General features: G+C 34.4%; 2 protein-coding genes and 1 long non-coding RNA gene across 3 annotated transcripts in view; all 3 read right to left on the minus strand.

The window, feature by feature from the left end:
- Nucleotides 1-3,362, minus strand: part of LOC145215659 (sushi, von Willebrand factor type A, EGF and pentraxin domain-containing protein 1-like) — a 96,461-nt gene extending 93,099 nt beyond the window's left edge. The window contains exons 1-3 of the mRNA XM_080084392.1: nt 3,188-3,362; nt 963-1,145; nt 650-832 (exon numbers count right to left, since the gene is read on the minus strand). Coding sequence (XP_079940518.1) covers nt 650-832; nt 963-1,145; nt 3,188-3,299 — 478 coding nt within the window. The 5' untranslated portion in view covers nt 3,300-3,362. The remainder of the gene's footprint in view (nt 1-649; nt 833-962; nt 1,146-3,187) is intronic.
- Nucleotides 3,363-3,991: 629 nt separating this feature from the next.
- On the minus strand, nt 3,992-12,605 carry LOC145213324 (sushi, von Willebrand factor type A, EGF and pentraxin domain-containing protein 1-like). Its single transcript, XM_080081553.1, has 14 exons — nt 12,577-12,605; nt 12,350-12,420; nt 11,972-12,028; nt 11,548-11,661; nt 11,275-11,457; nt 10,681-10,863; nt 10,185-10,367; nt 9,799-9,975; nt 9,085-9,258; nt 7,722-7,910; nt 7,407-7,589; nt 6,130-6,312; nt 5,062-5,253; nt 3,992-4,002 (listed from the first exon to the last, which is right to left on the minus strand). The coding sequence occupies exons 1-14, from the start codon at nt 12,603-12,605 to the stop codon at nt 3,992-3,994; spliced, it is 1,929 nt and encodes a 642-aa protein (XP_079937679.1).
- A 279-nt stretch (nt 12,606-12,884) lies between these two features.
- On the minus strand, nt 12,885-13,604 carry LOC145212064 (uncharacterized). Its single transcript, XR_013856642.1, has 3 exons — nt 13,545-13,604; nt 13,376-13,429; nt 12,885-12,987 (listed from the first exon to the last, which is right to left on the minus strand). It is a non-coding gene; the product is annotated as an uncharacterized LOC145212064 (long non-coding RNA).
- Between the last annotated feature and the right edge of the window lie 2,726 nt (nt 13,605-16,330).

The following is a 16,330-nucleotide window of genomic DNA, read 5'->3' on the forward strand; positions in this document are numbered from 1 at the left end:
GGCAAACACGATTCTAAATCCTACATATCTAAAATGTATATTTAAACAATAAAGAATTGTTCTTCTGGTAAAGTCAAGCAAAGATTTATTGTATGAATTCAATGATATGTTCTTTGCTTAAAATGTTGATTTATAAAATCTGGCCCATCTGAACTATTTAAGTGAGAAAGCATTGTATTGGAAAACAACTATGTCATAATAGCAAACTCCAGTACAAAAGATTAGAGCTGATTGATATATATTTATCATAAATTCCATGTTATTGCACTCTAAATTTTGTGCACTGAATGAAATATCATCAGTGAGTATTGATGTTCTGTGTTATAGCATATTTGGATAAACCCAAAAAAAGGTAGAAAAATGACATCACTGTTAACTGAATTTGTAGGTGAAATAATAAATTAACTATATCAAATGAAAAAACTGGTTTGATAAACACAAATTTTTCTTTTCAACTTTGGCATTAAATAATATGAAATGTGAATAAGTGTAAAATAGAGGGAACGTTTTGAAAACAATAAACTTCCAAACACAATACAAGTCACTGTGGTACATTTTATTTAAGTCTAAGTCAAGTGAGCATTGAACTTGGATTCTATGGTTGGCAAACTCTTCCAGAATACAGATTAAAAGTTTTAACCATACATACCTATAGCAACACACACTGGACCAGCACTCCATCTTCCATCTGCTCCACATGTAATTTTGGCGTCTCCCTCAAGTGAATGTGTAGCAGGATCAGTGCAAGAGTATGTAACCATATCACCTAGTGTATAGGGAGCTGTTCCTGGGATGAAAGTTCCATCAGCAATAGTTGGAGGATCACCACATTCTACAATTTTCACAAAATAAATACAAAACATGAAAAATAAAGGAGAGATATTTTGTCTAACTCAGCAAAATAAAAATATTCAAGTTAATTACAAACAAGTTCTGTTTAATTAAACTTTTTATGTTCATACCTATTAAAACACAAACTGGACCAGCAGTCCATCTTCCATCTGCCTCACATGTAATTGTAGGAGGTCCCTCAAGTGTATGTGTAGCTGGATCAGTGCAACTGTATGTAACCGTTTCAGTTGGTGTGTAGGGAGATGTTGCTCCAGTGAAAGTTCCATCATCAATAATTGGAGGGTCATCACATTCTAAAAAAATAGATTTAAATTGAAACAAATGTAAATTAGGCAAAAGTAAATTTGAAAACAAAACATATTTTCTTAATATTGCTGAGGGTTCTGTAAAACAAGCAGGTTCAATTAACATAACCAGAATTGATGCAGCACTACAGTATAAGAAGTTTAACACAAAACAAATATAATCAAAGCACTAGGTTAAGGTCTCATAGAAGTAGCAGTTCTAACAGGTTAACTAACTTTCTTCTGTTTTGGAATTTTTGCAATGGTACATAACACTGCAGAAGCATGATAGCAGAAGTGACCAAAAAATAAAAGCAAATTAAAAAGCTCTATCCAGCAAGTACCTTTATAAACATCAGCATTTTAGGGGGAAAACATGTTATTACATTGCTATGTGCAAAATCAATCTTGTTCATTATGTGTCCCCTTTCCTGAAGGGGACACATATTGTTTTTGTCCATATATTTTTTTTTTCTTTTTTTTTTCTTTTATCTGTCTAACGCTGGTTTATTAAACACATTTGGTCAAGAAAGATTGCTCCAAATTTATTCAAATTTGGACAGATGTTAGTTATTAATCCAAAATTTGATCCTCCTAAAGTTTGACCCCCAATGACCCAGCGGTTCACCCGCAGGCCCCCCAAACGTAATTTTTTTAAAACGGCTGTACTGACTAAAGTACATCATCTAGGAGTTTCATGCTTTGTTGTTTGGTGCAATGTAAGAATTTTTTTAAAGAATTTATATCTTTTTTCGGATTCACCCCTTAAACCCCGAAATAATCGGTTTTAGTTTTATGCAAGATATACAAGCCCTATGGTGCAGAAATATTTAAAAATTTTAACAATTGCTTGAGCAGGGTACTCGTTTAGTATTTAAAATTTTGCCAGTTGCCATCACAACCCATCATATGTGTATGCTATCAGTCAGAATGTCAGATATAAGTCCCAAGGAAGGAATTCACTGGTTCACGATTAAGGCGGCAGAGTGGGGGTGCTCAACTTGACGTCCGGACAGACGTTTTACGAGACAGTCGTTTGGGTGATTAGAAATCATCTGTTTTTGCGCAGCAATGCCATGTTGTTTTATTGACTTATCAGGTGCATTTTCAGTTTGGGCGAAGGTTTTACACCTAAGACGTAATTCAAACTCGATAAACGTACTTCAGTATCGTTTATGTCAGGCAAAATGTCGTTGATCAACAAATATATGAAAAAATAAACTTAACTTTTTCAAACGCCGCGATAAATGATCTTTAAATTCTGGTTCTCAGCTTGGCCGTCGCATAACAATGGGTTACTAAAGGTCAACTTGTAGCAATAAGAATTTTTTGTCATAGCGTATCTTCTTTAGTTTGACAAATCAATTCAAGAATCAGTACTTAAGTCATGTATAAAATAGGCTAAACGGCATTGTTGAACACTAAGGACTGCATGCTGTTAAAACAGTCTGAAAAGGTCATTAAACGGCCGTTTTTGTGAAACAAAGTTAAGTGGAAAACAAGTTGTTATGTATACCTTTCTAGCAAACGACTATTAAAAAATAGTGTCTAATATAACAGTTAAGGCTTTATAGGAAAATTTGTTTTTAAAAACTGAACTTGAACCACCATATCAAGGTCAAAGCAAGAGAATTAATTAAAAGTATGTTCCCCATTCTTTTTTTACTGATTTTTTGTAATTATATGACAATAATGACACAAAAATAATACGGACACAAAGTTCAGTTAATGCTTTGCGAAAAATTTGTCCTTAAAAATCTAACAATAACCGCAACATAGGTTTACTAGTTTACTGTAACATCAGTCATACGCATACTAAATACGCATGTGGAGACCCATTCACTTTTGCTTGCAAAACAATCATATATGTACATAAAATTGTGTATAGTATAGTAAATTGGTAAATATCGTATAGAATATATAAAATGGAAGTATATCAGAAGGCCACTTTTCTGGTTTTATTTGGGTCCAAGTCAATGGAATGACGAACATGCAGGATATTGGTTGTCACACCACTTTTAAAGCAGAATAAATATATTTTGTAGACAAACCTATCAAAACACAAGTTGGACCAGCACTCCATCTTCCATCTGCTCCACATGTAATTTTAGGGTCTCCCTCAAGTGTATGCATAGTACTATCACTGCAAGAGTATGTAACCATATCACCTGGTGTGTAGGGAGGTGCTCCTGGGGGGAAAGTTCCATCAGCAACAGTTGGAGGATCACCACATTCTAGGGTTTTAACAAAACAAATACCAAACAAAATATATAAAAAACTAGAAGGGTGGCTTAGCACATATTGCCCTGGCATACACACTATAACTTTTTCAAAAAACACTGATATATTTCCTATGCTTATTTTATATTGGGTCCCATACCATCCACTGTCACACATGCAAAGTTGGAGATAATGCATTTCAAGAGATAACCATGTGAACGTTTAGTGTTGCAAGGTAAAACGCAATGATCGGCACTGGGCTTAAATAATAATACTATGTCGAGTACAAACTATATAAATTTAGATTCACCCTAGATATTGTTTGAAGTATGTCCTATTTAATGTTCTTTTTCAAAGAAACGATGAAGTAAGTAGCGGCATAATGGGGTAAAACAAAAAATGAATAGCAAATTTTACAAGCTGTCCAATTTTCATCCAATTCGAACATTGTGAAAAGGGATACACATTTTAGAGATTAATTGGTTAAGTTGTGGTGCTACAGGGCAAAACATAACATTTGAGGATTTAGTATGTTTAACAAACTTTGCAAATTTCATATAATTAGGACGTTTTTTAAAAGTTCATTTATTTTAGGGGGCTAGTTGAGTAAATGTTGGGGCTAAAGGTAAAACACATCAATTGGTACCTACAAAAATCATAGTCCACATATTACCCAAATTTTATCCAATCCCGACACTGTTTAAAAAACTGACCTATTTTAGGGGGCTAGTAGGGTAACTAATGGGGTCTGAGACACAAATTAAAAAAATATGAAACCTCAATGACTCAATCAATAGTAGTGCAAAATTTCTGCCCAATCCGCCAATGTTTCAAATGTCGACCACTAGAGGTGTTTTGAGCAACAACCGTTAATGTTTCTGACGTCATAGGGCTGTTAACAATCCCCCCCTAACTCCCATGGCACAAAAACCCAGCAATCCACAAATCCACAAACACATCTACATAACTATATCTACCATCTGTATAAGTTTCAGCCACATACATCAAAGATTTAATGGAAAAACGACTCGGACAAACTTTGGGAAGAAATACCAATTTTAGGGAGCTAGCGAGGTAAATACTGGGGTTATCAACAAAAACAAAGTGGGATGCACATCTACATAACTACATCTACCATTTGTGTCAATTTCAGCCACATCCATCAAGCATTTGATAGAAAAACGAGTCGGACAAACTTCGGGGGAAAATACCCATTTTAGGGGGCTAGCGGGGTAAATACTGGGGTTATCAACAAAAACAAAGTGGGATGCACATCTACATCACTACATCTACTATCTGTGTAAATTTCAGCCAAATCCGTGTAACATTAGATGGAAAAACGAGTCGGACAAATTTTAGGAAAAAAATAACCCATTTTAGAGGGATAGCAAGGTAAATAATGGGGTAATTTACAAAAACAAAGTGAGATGCACATCTACATAACTATATCTACCATCTGTGTAAATTTCAGCCAAATCCATCACACATTTGATGGAAAAACGAGTCGAAATTACTTTAGGGAGAAGAAAAAAAAGAAAAAAAAAGAAAAACTGAAACAATTGGAGTAAAATCAATTTGTGTCCCCTTCAGGGAAGGGGACCCGTAATAAAATATATACATTTTGTCTAACTCATCAAAATAAAGCAAAAATATTCAACTTAATTACAAATAAGTTCTATATGATTAAACATTTTTATGTCCATACCTATTAGAACACAAACTGGACCAGTAGTCCAACATCCATCAGCTCCACATTGAATTGGATTAGGTCCTTCAAGTTTATGTGTAGTAGGATTAATGCAACTGTATAAGACTGTATCTGTTGGTGTATAGGGAGGTGTTCCTGGGGGGAATGTTCCATCAGCAATAGCTGGGGGATTACCACATTCTACAGATCCTAACAAAACAAAACAAGCTGTATCATATATTTCAAAGCTTGTTTAATATATGTCATCAAACCAATGTTTTGCAAAGAACTCAAATACAGTGCTTCCCCTATATCTATACATTTTTTAACCAACATTTGTTTAATCAAATGTCTTATGAAAAATATTATTGGGGGATAAATCTACAAACAAATGAACTGTGAAGCCCGTTGCACACTTCAGTTTTGAATTTGTTGGCAAACACGATTCTAAATCCCACATATCTAAAATGTATATTTAAACAATAAAGAATTGTTCTTCTGGTAAAGTCAAGCAAAGATTTATTGTATGAATTCAATGATATGCTTTTTGCTTAAAATGTTGATTTATAAAATCTGGTCCTAACTGAACTAATTAAGCAAGAAAGCATTGTTTTAGAAAACAACTATGTCATAATAGCAAACTCCAGTACAAAAGATTAGAGCTGATTGATATATTTTATCATAAATTCCATGTTATTGCACTCTAAATTTTGTGCTCTGAATTAATTATCATCAGTGAGTATTGATGTTCTATGTAACAGCATATTTGGATAAACGCCACAAAAATGTAGTAAAATGACATCACTGTTAACTGCATTTGTAAGTGACATAAAAACTTAACTATAATAGATGAAAAAAAGCTGGTTTGAACAGCACAAAATTTTCTTTATAACTTTGGCATTAAATAATATGAAAAGTGAGTAAGTGTAAAATCGAGGAAATTTTTTAAAAATATTAAACTTTCAAATACAAGACAAGTCACTGTGGTATGTTTTATTTATGTTCAAATCAAGTGAGCAATAAACTTGATGCTATTGTTCGCAAACTCTTCCAGAAAGCAGGTTGAAGAATTTTTACCATACATACCTATTGCAACACACACTGGACCAGCACTCCATCTTCCATCTGCTTCACATATAATTGGATTAGGTCCTTCAAGTTTATGTGTAGTTGGATCAGTGCAACTATATGTGACTGTATCTGTTGGTGTGTAGGGAGCTGTTCCCGGGGTGAAGCTTCCATCAGCAATAGTTGGAGGGTCATAGCATTCTAAAATAGATTTAAATTTAAACAAATGCAAATTACGCAAAAGTAAATATGAAAACAAACTTGCTAGAAATATTTTTTTTAAATTGATGAGAGTTCTGTATAACAAGCAGGTTTAACTAACAAACGCAGAATTGATGCAACACAACAGTAATGATAGTTTAGCACAAAACAAACATCCTCAAAGCGCTAGGTTATGGTCTCATAGAACAGTGCTTCCCAACCTTTTCCAGCTCACGACCTACTTTTTTTAAAAAAATTTTTGGCGGACCACTGTTTAATATTGCCACAAAACCACAATGGAAAAAGAACAAACATCAAGAAAGAAAAATAATAACCACACAAGCAATACTTCTGTTAATGTAAAGCCTGAGCTTGCTGATTTGATATGATGAGATCAAGTTGGAGTTTATTGGGAGACAAGCTCACACGCAACGCAGCATTTAGTGTGTCAGTGTTAAGACTGTTTCGTGTCTTCGATTTCGTTATAGTTACTAATGCAAGTAGTGTTGTGATGCGACAATAGCAGTTTAAGTACTGTTATGACGTAACATTTGCAGTTTGTTTGTGTGATAAAGCTTTGTTTAACGTGAAATCTTATGCGGCTTCCATAGTAACTAATACTACATTTTAGAGAAACATAGTTAAACTTGAAAGTTCGTTCACATGAACTGTGTAACTTTTTCGAACTTCTATATTGGTATGGTAATAGTTTGAAAAGCTTTGCGGCCCATCAGAAAGAACGTCGCGGACCACCAGTGGGCCGCGGCCCACCGGTTGGGAAGCGCTGTCATAGAAGATACAGTTCTAACAGGTTAATTAACTTTCTTCTGTTTTTGGAATTTTTGCCATGATACATAACACTGCAGAAACATGATAACAGAAGTGACCAGAAATTAAAACCATATTAAAAAACTCTATCCAGCAAGAGCCTTTATAAACATCAGTGTTTTAGGTAAAAACATGTTATCACACTGCTACATGCAAAATTAATCTTGTTTCTTTTACTTGGGTCCAAGTCAATGGAATAACAAACATGTTTGATATTGGTTGCCACATCATTTTGAAAACAGAACAAATGTATTTTACAGACAAACCTATTAAAATACAAGTTGGACCAGCACTCCATCTTCCATCTGCTCCACATGTAATTTTAGGGTCTCCCTCAAGTGTATGCATAGTACTATCACTGCAAGAGTAAGTAACCATATCACCTGGTGTGTAGGGAGGTGCTCCTGGGGGGAAAGTTCCATCAGCAACAGTTGGAGGATCACCACATTCTAGGGTTTTAACAAAATAAATACAAAACATGAAAAATAAAGGAGAGATATTTTGTCTAACTCAAAATAAAGCAAAAATATTCAACTTAATTACAAACAAGTTCTGTTTAATTAAACTTTTTATGTTCATACCTATTAAAACACAAACTGGACCAGTAGTCCAACATCCATCAGCTCCACATTGAATTGGATTAGGTCCTTCAAGTTTATGTGTGGTACTATCAATGCAACTGTATGAGACTGTATCTGTTGGTGTGTAGGGGGGTGCTGGGGTGAAAGTTGCATCAGCAATAGCTGGGGGATTACTACATTCTACAGATTCTAAAAAAAGAAAACAAGCTGTGAAATACATTTTAATGTTTCTTTTTTTTATATATATACATGTTAGCAAATCAAATGTTTTGCAAAGAACTCAAATACAGTGCTTCCCCTATAATCCGTACACTTTTTAACCAAACTTCGTTTAATCAAATGTCTTATGAATCATATTATTGTGGAACAAATCTGCAAATAAATGAACTGCAAAGCCTGTTACATACTTCAATTTTGAATTGATTGGCAAAAACGATTCTATATCCTACATATCTAAAAGGCATTTTTAAACAATAATGAATTGTTTTTCTAAAAAAGTCAAGCAAAGATTTATTGTATGAATTCAATGATATGTTTTTCGCTTAAGATGTTGATTTATAAAATCTGGTCCTAATTGAACTAATTAAGTGAGAAAGCATTGTATTAGAAAACAACTATGTCATAATAGCAAACTCCAGTACAAAAGATTAGAGCTGATTGATATATATTTATCATAAATTCCATGTTATTGCACTCTAAATTTTCTGCACTGAATTAATTATCATCAGTGAGTATTGATGTTCTGTGTAATAGCATATTTGGATAAACTCCAGAAAAAAGTAGTAAAATGTCATCACTATTAACTGCATTCGTAAGTGACGTAATAAATTAACTATATCAGATGAAAAAAAGCTGGTTTGAACAGCACAAAAGTCAAGCTCCCACTCTGCATTAAACAGCCTTAATCGTAAACCAGTAAGTTACTCCCTTGCAACTTTTATCTGACTGACAGTGTACACATATTATGGGCTGTAAAGGTAACTATTTGGCAGAGTAATGTAAAACTTAAAATACTTAACAAATAATTGCAAACAATTGTTAAAAATTTTAGCACATTAGGGGTTAGTATTTCTGGCCTAAAACTAAAACTGATTATTTCGGGGTTTGAGGGGTGAAAAATTAGCGAATCCAAAAAAATACTTTAAAATACATTACATTTGCACCAACCAACAGCATGAAATGCCTAGATCATGTACTTAAGTCAATAGAGCTGTTTTAATTTTTTTTTGGGGAGCCTGTGGGTGAACGGCTGGGTCATTCGAGGTCATTAAGATCAAATTTGGATCAATAGCTAATTTTGCAATTTAAACCAAATATTTCTTATTCCTATGTAATGACTAAAAGGGCAATGTTATTTACATACCTGTTAAAATACAAACTGGACTAGCAGTCCATGTCCCATCATCTTGACATGTAATTGGATTAGGTCCATTAAGTGTATGTGTACCACTGCATGTGTACATAACTGTTTTACCCGGTGTGTAGGGAGGTGCAGGGGGAAAAGTTCCATCATCAATGGTTGGGGGATCACCACACACTAAGTACAAGGATTTAGATAGATTGAAAGAAAGCAATAAAAATCACCTACAGTCATTTTAGTTCTGAAAAAAAAATTTTGCTTTAAATTAGAATGATTAAATTTGCAGTCACACATTTTGTTTTTTAACCTGTGTTATACAAAGTCATATATTACCAAATCAATCTGTAACATTGTTTTTATACAAAAGTTTATGAAATGAGAGTTATTGTTTTTCAGCATTTAAATTGTGTCATTAAAAATTTTAAGTTTATAATGGTTTACAGGACATTTAGTGTTTTTATTGCTAAATCTGGCCAACCTTGGGAACGAAAAATCAAACTGTAGAGTAAAAACAGTAAGTTTAGTGACAGAATTATGTCTGAAAAATCAAAATGTTATAAAAGCAAATGTATTACTAAAAGAGCACGAAAAGATAGAAGTATAAAAGGTCCCATTAATTACAAAAACATAAAACATGAGGTAAAAAAAGTTTACAAAATGATTGAAATATTTTATTTCCCAATAGAAAAAATTGTTATGTCTATTTTTAAAACATACTTTCCAGTTCGCAAGCAGGTGTTGCTGACCACGCTTGGTTAATTTGGCAAGTTGAGACAGCTGAGCCATGCATTATATAATCATTTTCACATGAGTAAGTCACAGAATCGCCTGGTTGAAATGTACCAGTGGATGGATCCACATTTCCATTCATTATAGATGGCGGGTCAGGACAGACTACATAAATAAGGGAAAACTATAAAAGCATGGCTTCTTTAACTATATTTTATGTGTTACAACAAAGTGTTTACCCACAAACATGTTCTAATTTATTACATGACTAATTTGCTGACAATTCAGTGCATTGTATGAGAGCAATGCCTAAATAAGCATTACTGTCCTGACTGAGAAGGTCAGTGTTGACCAAGTTATAAGTACAAACTAACCCAAGAGATTGCAACTCTGTGAATTGGGTGGATTCCATGATTTGTCATCCTGACAAGTGATATCCATTGAGCCAGTGAGCTCATAACCAAACAAACATGTGTAGGTGACAACAACACCAGGAATATATCTCGTGTTAAGTGGAGAGAAACTTCCACCTGATATTGTGTTCGGTGTCGGGCATTCTACAAAATAAGTATGTGTAGTCAGAAAAGATGAGAAAAAGATTTGAAATCTTTATTTCAAAGTTGTATGTCTAGTTTTGTCTTTTGTATTTCTTAAATGCTACTACACTTTTCTTAACAAGCACAAACACACATTTTGGAAAACAAGTTGCCCGACACAGTTTAAGATACACATTGGTGGTGTCAGGATGAGGAAGAATCATGACATCTTTATTTTAAAATTGTTTTTAAGTTTTACATCATGTATTTGTTTAACTGCAAAAACACATTCATTAACAAGCACAAACTCTTATTAAATTAAAATTCCACCCACCTTTTAAGATACACATTGGTGGCGTCGATTCACTCCAAGTTCCACTTGTCAAGCATTCATTGAGAATGTTTCCAGATATATCATAAGCATCATCACACGAATATGTAACAGTAGTTCCAGGGTAGTAAGTAAACTGAAGTGGTGAATAACTGCCACCATTTAGTTCAGGTGGGATCCCACATGCTGCAAACAAAACAATCAGTAGGAATTAACGTAGCACAAGGGTGCATCTTCATTACTGATACAACATTGCGATATATAATCGCATACTGCAACTTTATGGAAGTTTGCCCTATACCACCCATGCTTTTAGGTTAACAGCTGCCAGTTAAAATTTATTCAACTCAAGTCCTTCTAGTCAGTAAATTCAATATAGTCACATTGTTATGGAGCAGATAAATAGCAATTGGCTACACAAAAAATGGATTCATCTGCTGAATGAGGATTAAACTGTGGCAGCACTGCACTAAAATCGGTTCAAGGGCCACATGCCATTTACAATTAAACCATTCCTATAGGTTGTACATCCTTTATTTAATGGGATTTATTTGGTAAACAGATCACAGGTTTCAAACCCCTGATAAAATGACTGACTGTTAAGACGACAGGTAGGTGCAACTGATCTTGTCCAACTTCCATCATTCAAACAATCAATCGTGGGATCTCCTTGAAGTGTGTAAGAATCAGGACATTTGTAAGTGACACTCACAGGAGCCTGGTATGTAGCAAGAATTGGTTCAAAACTACCGAGAGAAATTGGGGGAGGTGGTCCACATTCTGCAAATATACATAGGTTAATCAAAAATGTTAAAATAAATGTAGTAAAACTGACATTTATGTAAAAGAAAAAACAGCCTGAGCACACACCTTTGTAGCACAGATCACCAAATGTTCCCGCTGGGCAAGTGCATGTGTAACCATTTATTTCATCGTTACAACTTCCTCCATTCAAACAAGGATTGGACAAACATTCATCAATGTCTGTTAAAAGTAATTAAACACCGAAAAACATCAAATGAATATTTATTCTTCAAGTGCAAGTTATGACTTTGGGTTACTTGTCATCTATGCTTCAATAATTCCTGTCATGCAATAAAACACTTAACTTAAAATATAATTTTAAACATTTTGTCTGATAAAATGGATTCGTATTTGCCTTTTTAGTTGGGTGTTAAGTCTGTTTATACTGTACTGCTGGTGATATTAACCCATGATTTGGTTGTGGCTTTACATATTGACACTTGTTTGACATTTATAAGGAGAAACTAAAATATTGTCTTTGTTTTCATACCATCACATCTTGGTGGGTTCGCAAAGCCTGGTGGACACGTTGTTCGTAAACGAATCACTGCAAATATCAAAATATAGTTGTTACAAATTAGTTTTAATAGTGGTTTAATTAAATGCCTTTTGCTAAGTTTATGATCAGTTTTCTCTTATTGCTGTTAACCAAGCCCAAACCTGTGAGGATCATAGTTATCACTGTATGTCAGTAATTGCTAAATTTTTTTTACGGGACTATTAAATGTTTTTTTTGTGAAAAACATAATTGTTTACGGAAATAAACTTTATTCTTTTGAGCCACACTAGAAGTCAGTTTAGTAACTACTGTTTTACATACAAATACTTCAGTAAATACTTCGACTGTATTTAACCAATACATATGAACCTTTGTATGATGAATGGAAGCAAAACTCATTGAAACGATCCCAGCAGCAGCCCCATCGATTACAATTGGAACTAAAACACAAAACAAAACCTGCTACAAACTTAAATCAACATAAACACTAATATAAGTTCTAATATGAACAAAAGCATCAGACACACACTCAACTGTGGCTTCATTGGTACAATATTTCCCTTGGACAAGCAAAAATGTAAATCAATTATTGGTACAAAGATGACATAAGTTTTAATGTTGTCATTTTTACGCTTTTTTATTGATAAAACAACTATATAAATAAACTGTTGCTGCTGGGCATAAAGTATTAATAAAGTTGTAGCTTTTCCAGCAGTTTTTATTGAAATATGAAGACATTTTTATGTCCTATATGAGACACCTTCATCAGAAAAAATGCATTTGTTGCTTTGTAGCAACTTTGTGTTTCAATTTATGTCATTCCCTTGATAAAGATGTCCAGTATGGGACTTCCAAATGTCGACATATGAAAATAAATACAAAGTTTGAACAGTGTTACATTTTATGGAGCAGTGCTGGTCCACATGGTATTCGTACTGTAGTCTCATTGCAGCCAGCTTTCTGAAATTCACTGCCAGGATAATTCTGCTCACCACCAAACACTCGACCTAAAAAAAAAAATATTGTGAGGTTTTGTGCAGGACAAACTTTTTTAGATAAAAACAATGACACAGTAAAAAAGCAGCTTTGCTTTTTATATTGGGCACACTGAATGTTTATACAATATCCAGGTGCAAACACAGATGTACTAAACTTCTTCAAAATAACAATCATTGACAAAAATTGAGGGAGAACTTAGAAGCATTGCTTTGCTGTTGCTAGAATGATGTGATTTTGCTAAATAAGTTTTTTTTTAGTAAAGAAAGTTAAAGCAGTACAATTCTGCTAAACTATCTACCAAATCAGAAATAGCAGCACATGTTTAAGACGTTATAAAGCTTTACAAAGTATTTTAAAGTTTATTTCTCCATGTAAGCATAAAACCATGGCAATTACCTCCTCGGTTCAATGGATCAGTAGTTGGATGAAAGGAAAGGCTAGGCCTTCTACCTACACAATGGAAATATACTTCAAATTCATGTACGAACATGCAATAAGACGCAAGTAAAATCGTCATTGAAAACCTTTATCTGTTTTTTTTAAGAAATATTATAACTTAGATTACCTCGTTTGTAACATTTGATTTGCCAAAAACGTTGTGATCCATCATAACAGCAATTTCTGTGGACAAAAAAGTATTAAAACCAAATGTACATAAGAAAAAGTTTCTACACAAACACAATCTACAATTTTAAAATGTTTGGAAAATGACCAAAAAGTATTAATGTTAATAAACTCACAGATCCCAGCTTTAATGAAAAAGCTTGCGCAAAATATCTTTTTAGACAAACGCTTGCGCAATGACATCTTCTGCCAGAAAATTAAACTTGTTTTTTGCGCCTTAATTCCATAAACAACACACATGCAACACACATCACAAAGACATAAAATATTTTTTAATAGACAAAACAATTTTTGATCGTCTAATTTAATCGTAGTAGCTTTTTCAAGTAAAAGAAACTACCACAGGTGTATAAGAGCAACAGGAGCAACCAACATAAATCGTATTAAATTTTTTTTTGCTTCTGCACTATGCCGTATTGGATTGATGAAATAATGCAGATTCTAGCCCGGGGAATCCCCGTTATGTAGGCGTGTGAGATTTTTGCATGTAGATGTATTTTCGCCTCAGGGAGAATATAATTTTAAAGGTATTCCAAGGTTCACTTACGAAAAATCCCAAGGTTTGACAAAAATCCCAAGGTTTGACAAAAATCCCAAGATAAGAAAAAATAGTAAAATTCACAAACTTAACCTAGCTGGCACTGGCATTGTAATTTTCAATAAATAAACCTCCTTGAGTTTGAGTTGAGTTTATTTCGCTCGGTGAAAAAATCGTAGTAACACAATTGCACTAAAATATTCACCTTGCCGGAGATAGCTGCGCAACGTTGAGACGTTAAAAGGCGCGACAAAGTAGAGGGAATAGTTGGTGGATACATGATAAACGCGCTGCAGCTACACCGTTATTATAAGCGTTATGTGACAGGGACTAACATCAGAGGGTGAGATTGGCGCATTAGGACATCAAGACGTTAGGACTTTCCCGTGGATAGTTTGCATAACAACTAGCAAAATGTAACAATTGGTAACAAATGCATGAGAAACTAGGTTTAATCTCGTGTGCATTTCATTTGACACGTACCACATGGTAGTATCAAGGGTCAAGGACAGATTTACTAGTCGTAAAAGAAGGAAGTTTAATCAACTTGCACAAATTGGTGAGGCTTCGAACATTAAATTGTTTAACGACCGTTTAAATCGTTGCATAAAAAGATTCTGATCAAAGTTTTTCCCACGATCCAAAATGCACGACTAAAATCCCAAGATCTCTGGAAAAATCCCCAAGAGTGACGGTATCGGCTAATGGCTTGCGTTAAGCACGTGGCACAGGTGCTTTACCGAAACTTGAATGCAACAGTCTAACGCAGTGGTTCGCAACCACTGGTACGAGTACGTACTACTATAGTGGTATGCCGGAGTTTTTGGGGTGGTACGTGAGTAGCTTTTTGCTGTACCTAATTCACGCCAGATCATAAATTGCAACTTAACTAACCCAACCAACCACCCCTGCTTTTGGGCAAAACTCATGTCTTGGAATTCTTTTGAATTGACAACCTTACTGGTTTTAGAATCATGCTAACCTAGTCAGGAAGAATATGCCTATCTCTTTGTCTATCCACCCAAACAGGGTTTAGGTGGTATACCATACGCGATGAGTGTATAGTTGAGAACCACTGCTCTAACGGTTTTCGTGTATAGACGCCTGACCTAACGACAAACAAACATGCATGAATTTTCATTTTATCCCGTGACTAAGTTAAGTTTTTTCGGATGGTGAAAGAACACATATCGACACTATTACACTAAAACAATCTTCAAGCCAGAAATAGCGGGGCTACGTTGAAAATTTATGGTGCGCAAAACAGTGGATTGCACGATTGGTGGATCATGACTAAACCCTCTGCAGCTAGACCGATTTCATGAACGTTGTATTTCGTTATATGACATTATCAGTGCGCAACCATAATTGCCACTTGTTCCTTCCAATCGTACAGTTACGCTATATAACTACGTGCTTTTTTGCGATTAAATACTAAACCATGCAGAATTAAGTTTATAAATTAACAGGCTAACGAAAAAATACAGCCTTATTTAACGAAAGTAAATCTTTCTTTCATTTTGCTTAGACAGCAAAGAACTACGTCTGCAAATATATTTACAGTGTTGGTATTTTAAGCGTATATTATATACGGTGCTATCTAACTGATCCAATTCAGTTAATATAAACTAATCCACAAATTTAATTCAAGCCTGAACCATTGTAGCTAACTAAGCCCTGTTAACACCAGTTGTAGCAACAATAAAAGTAAAAGAATAAAATCTATCTGGGGGCCTTCACTACAACGTCATCTACTTCAGACCCTACAACGCTACGGTTTTAGGCTGTGGAAACTTAAGTAAACTTAAGTTTACTTCGGTAACAATCCAATATAACTTACTTTATTATGCATTGAAAACGGTTGTTGACAGTTCCATCACAAGATTCGCGAGAAAAAGTCGAAATATCACAAGTTGCTTGCGATTGTTGGGCAACAATGGATTGTAAACACAGTAAAACGCAGACCATCAGGGTATTCAGCCACCGTCGTAAGTTAAATTGTTGCGGCAGAAAAAGAATGACGTGTCCTCTTAAGTCCATACTTTGCAACAACCACAATGCGACCCAAATCAGGTGATCGACAGAAATGAAATTATCGACGCCAAAAACCTGCAAAGACAAGATCACTTCTAACCTCAAATACGCACCGTGACCAGAATTCGTGAAATGTAAAATAATTGTGGGCTCTA

This window comes from Phallusia mammillata, chromosome 2, assembly GCF_965637545.1.
Source record: "Phallusia mammillata chromosome 2, kaPhaMamm4.hap1.1, whole genome shotgun sequence".
Classification (NCBI taxonomy): domain Eukaryota; kingdom Metazoa; phylum Chordata; class Ascidiacea; order Phlebobranchia; family Ascidiidae; genus Phallusia; species Phallusia mammillata.

Excerpts from the sequence above, each read along its gene's own strand:
- LOC145213324 (XM_080081553.1), bottom strand. The coding sequence starts at position 12,605 with ATGACAACATTAAAACTTATGTCATCTTT. Across the intron at positions 12,421-12,576 it reads TTAAAACTTATGTCATCTTT|TTCCAATTGTAATCGATGGG; the intron begins GTACCAATAATT and ends TTTGTGTTTTAG. Across the intron at positions 9,259-9,798 it reads ACCTGCTTGCGAACTGGAAA|TGTGTGGTGATCCCCCAACC; the intron begins GTATGTTTTAAA and ends CCTTGTACTTAG.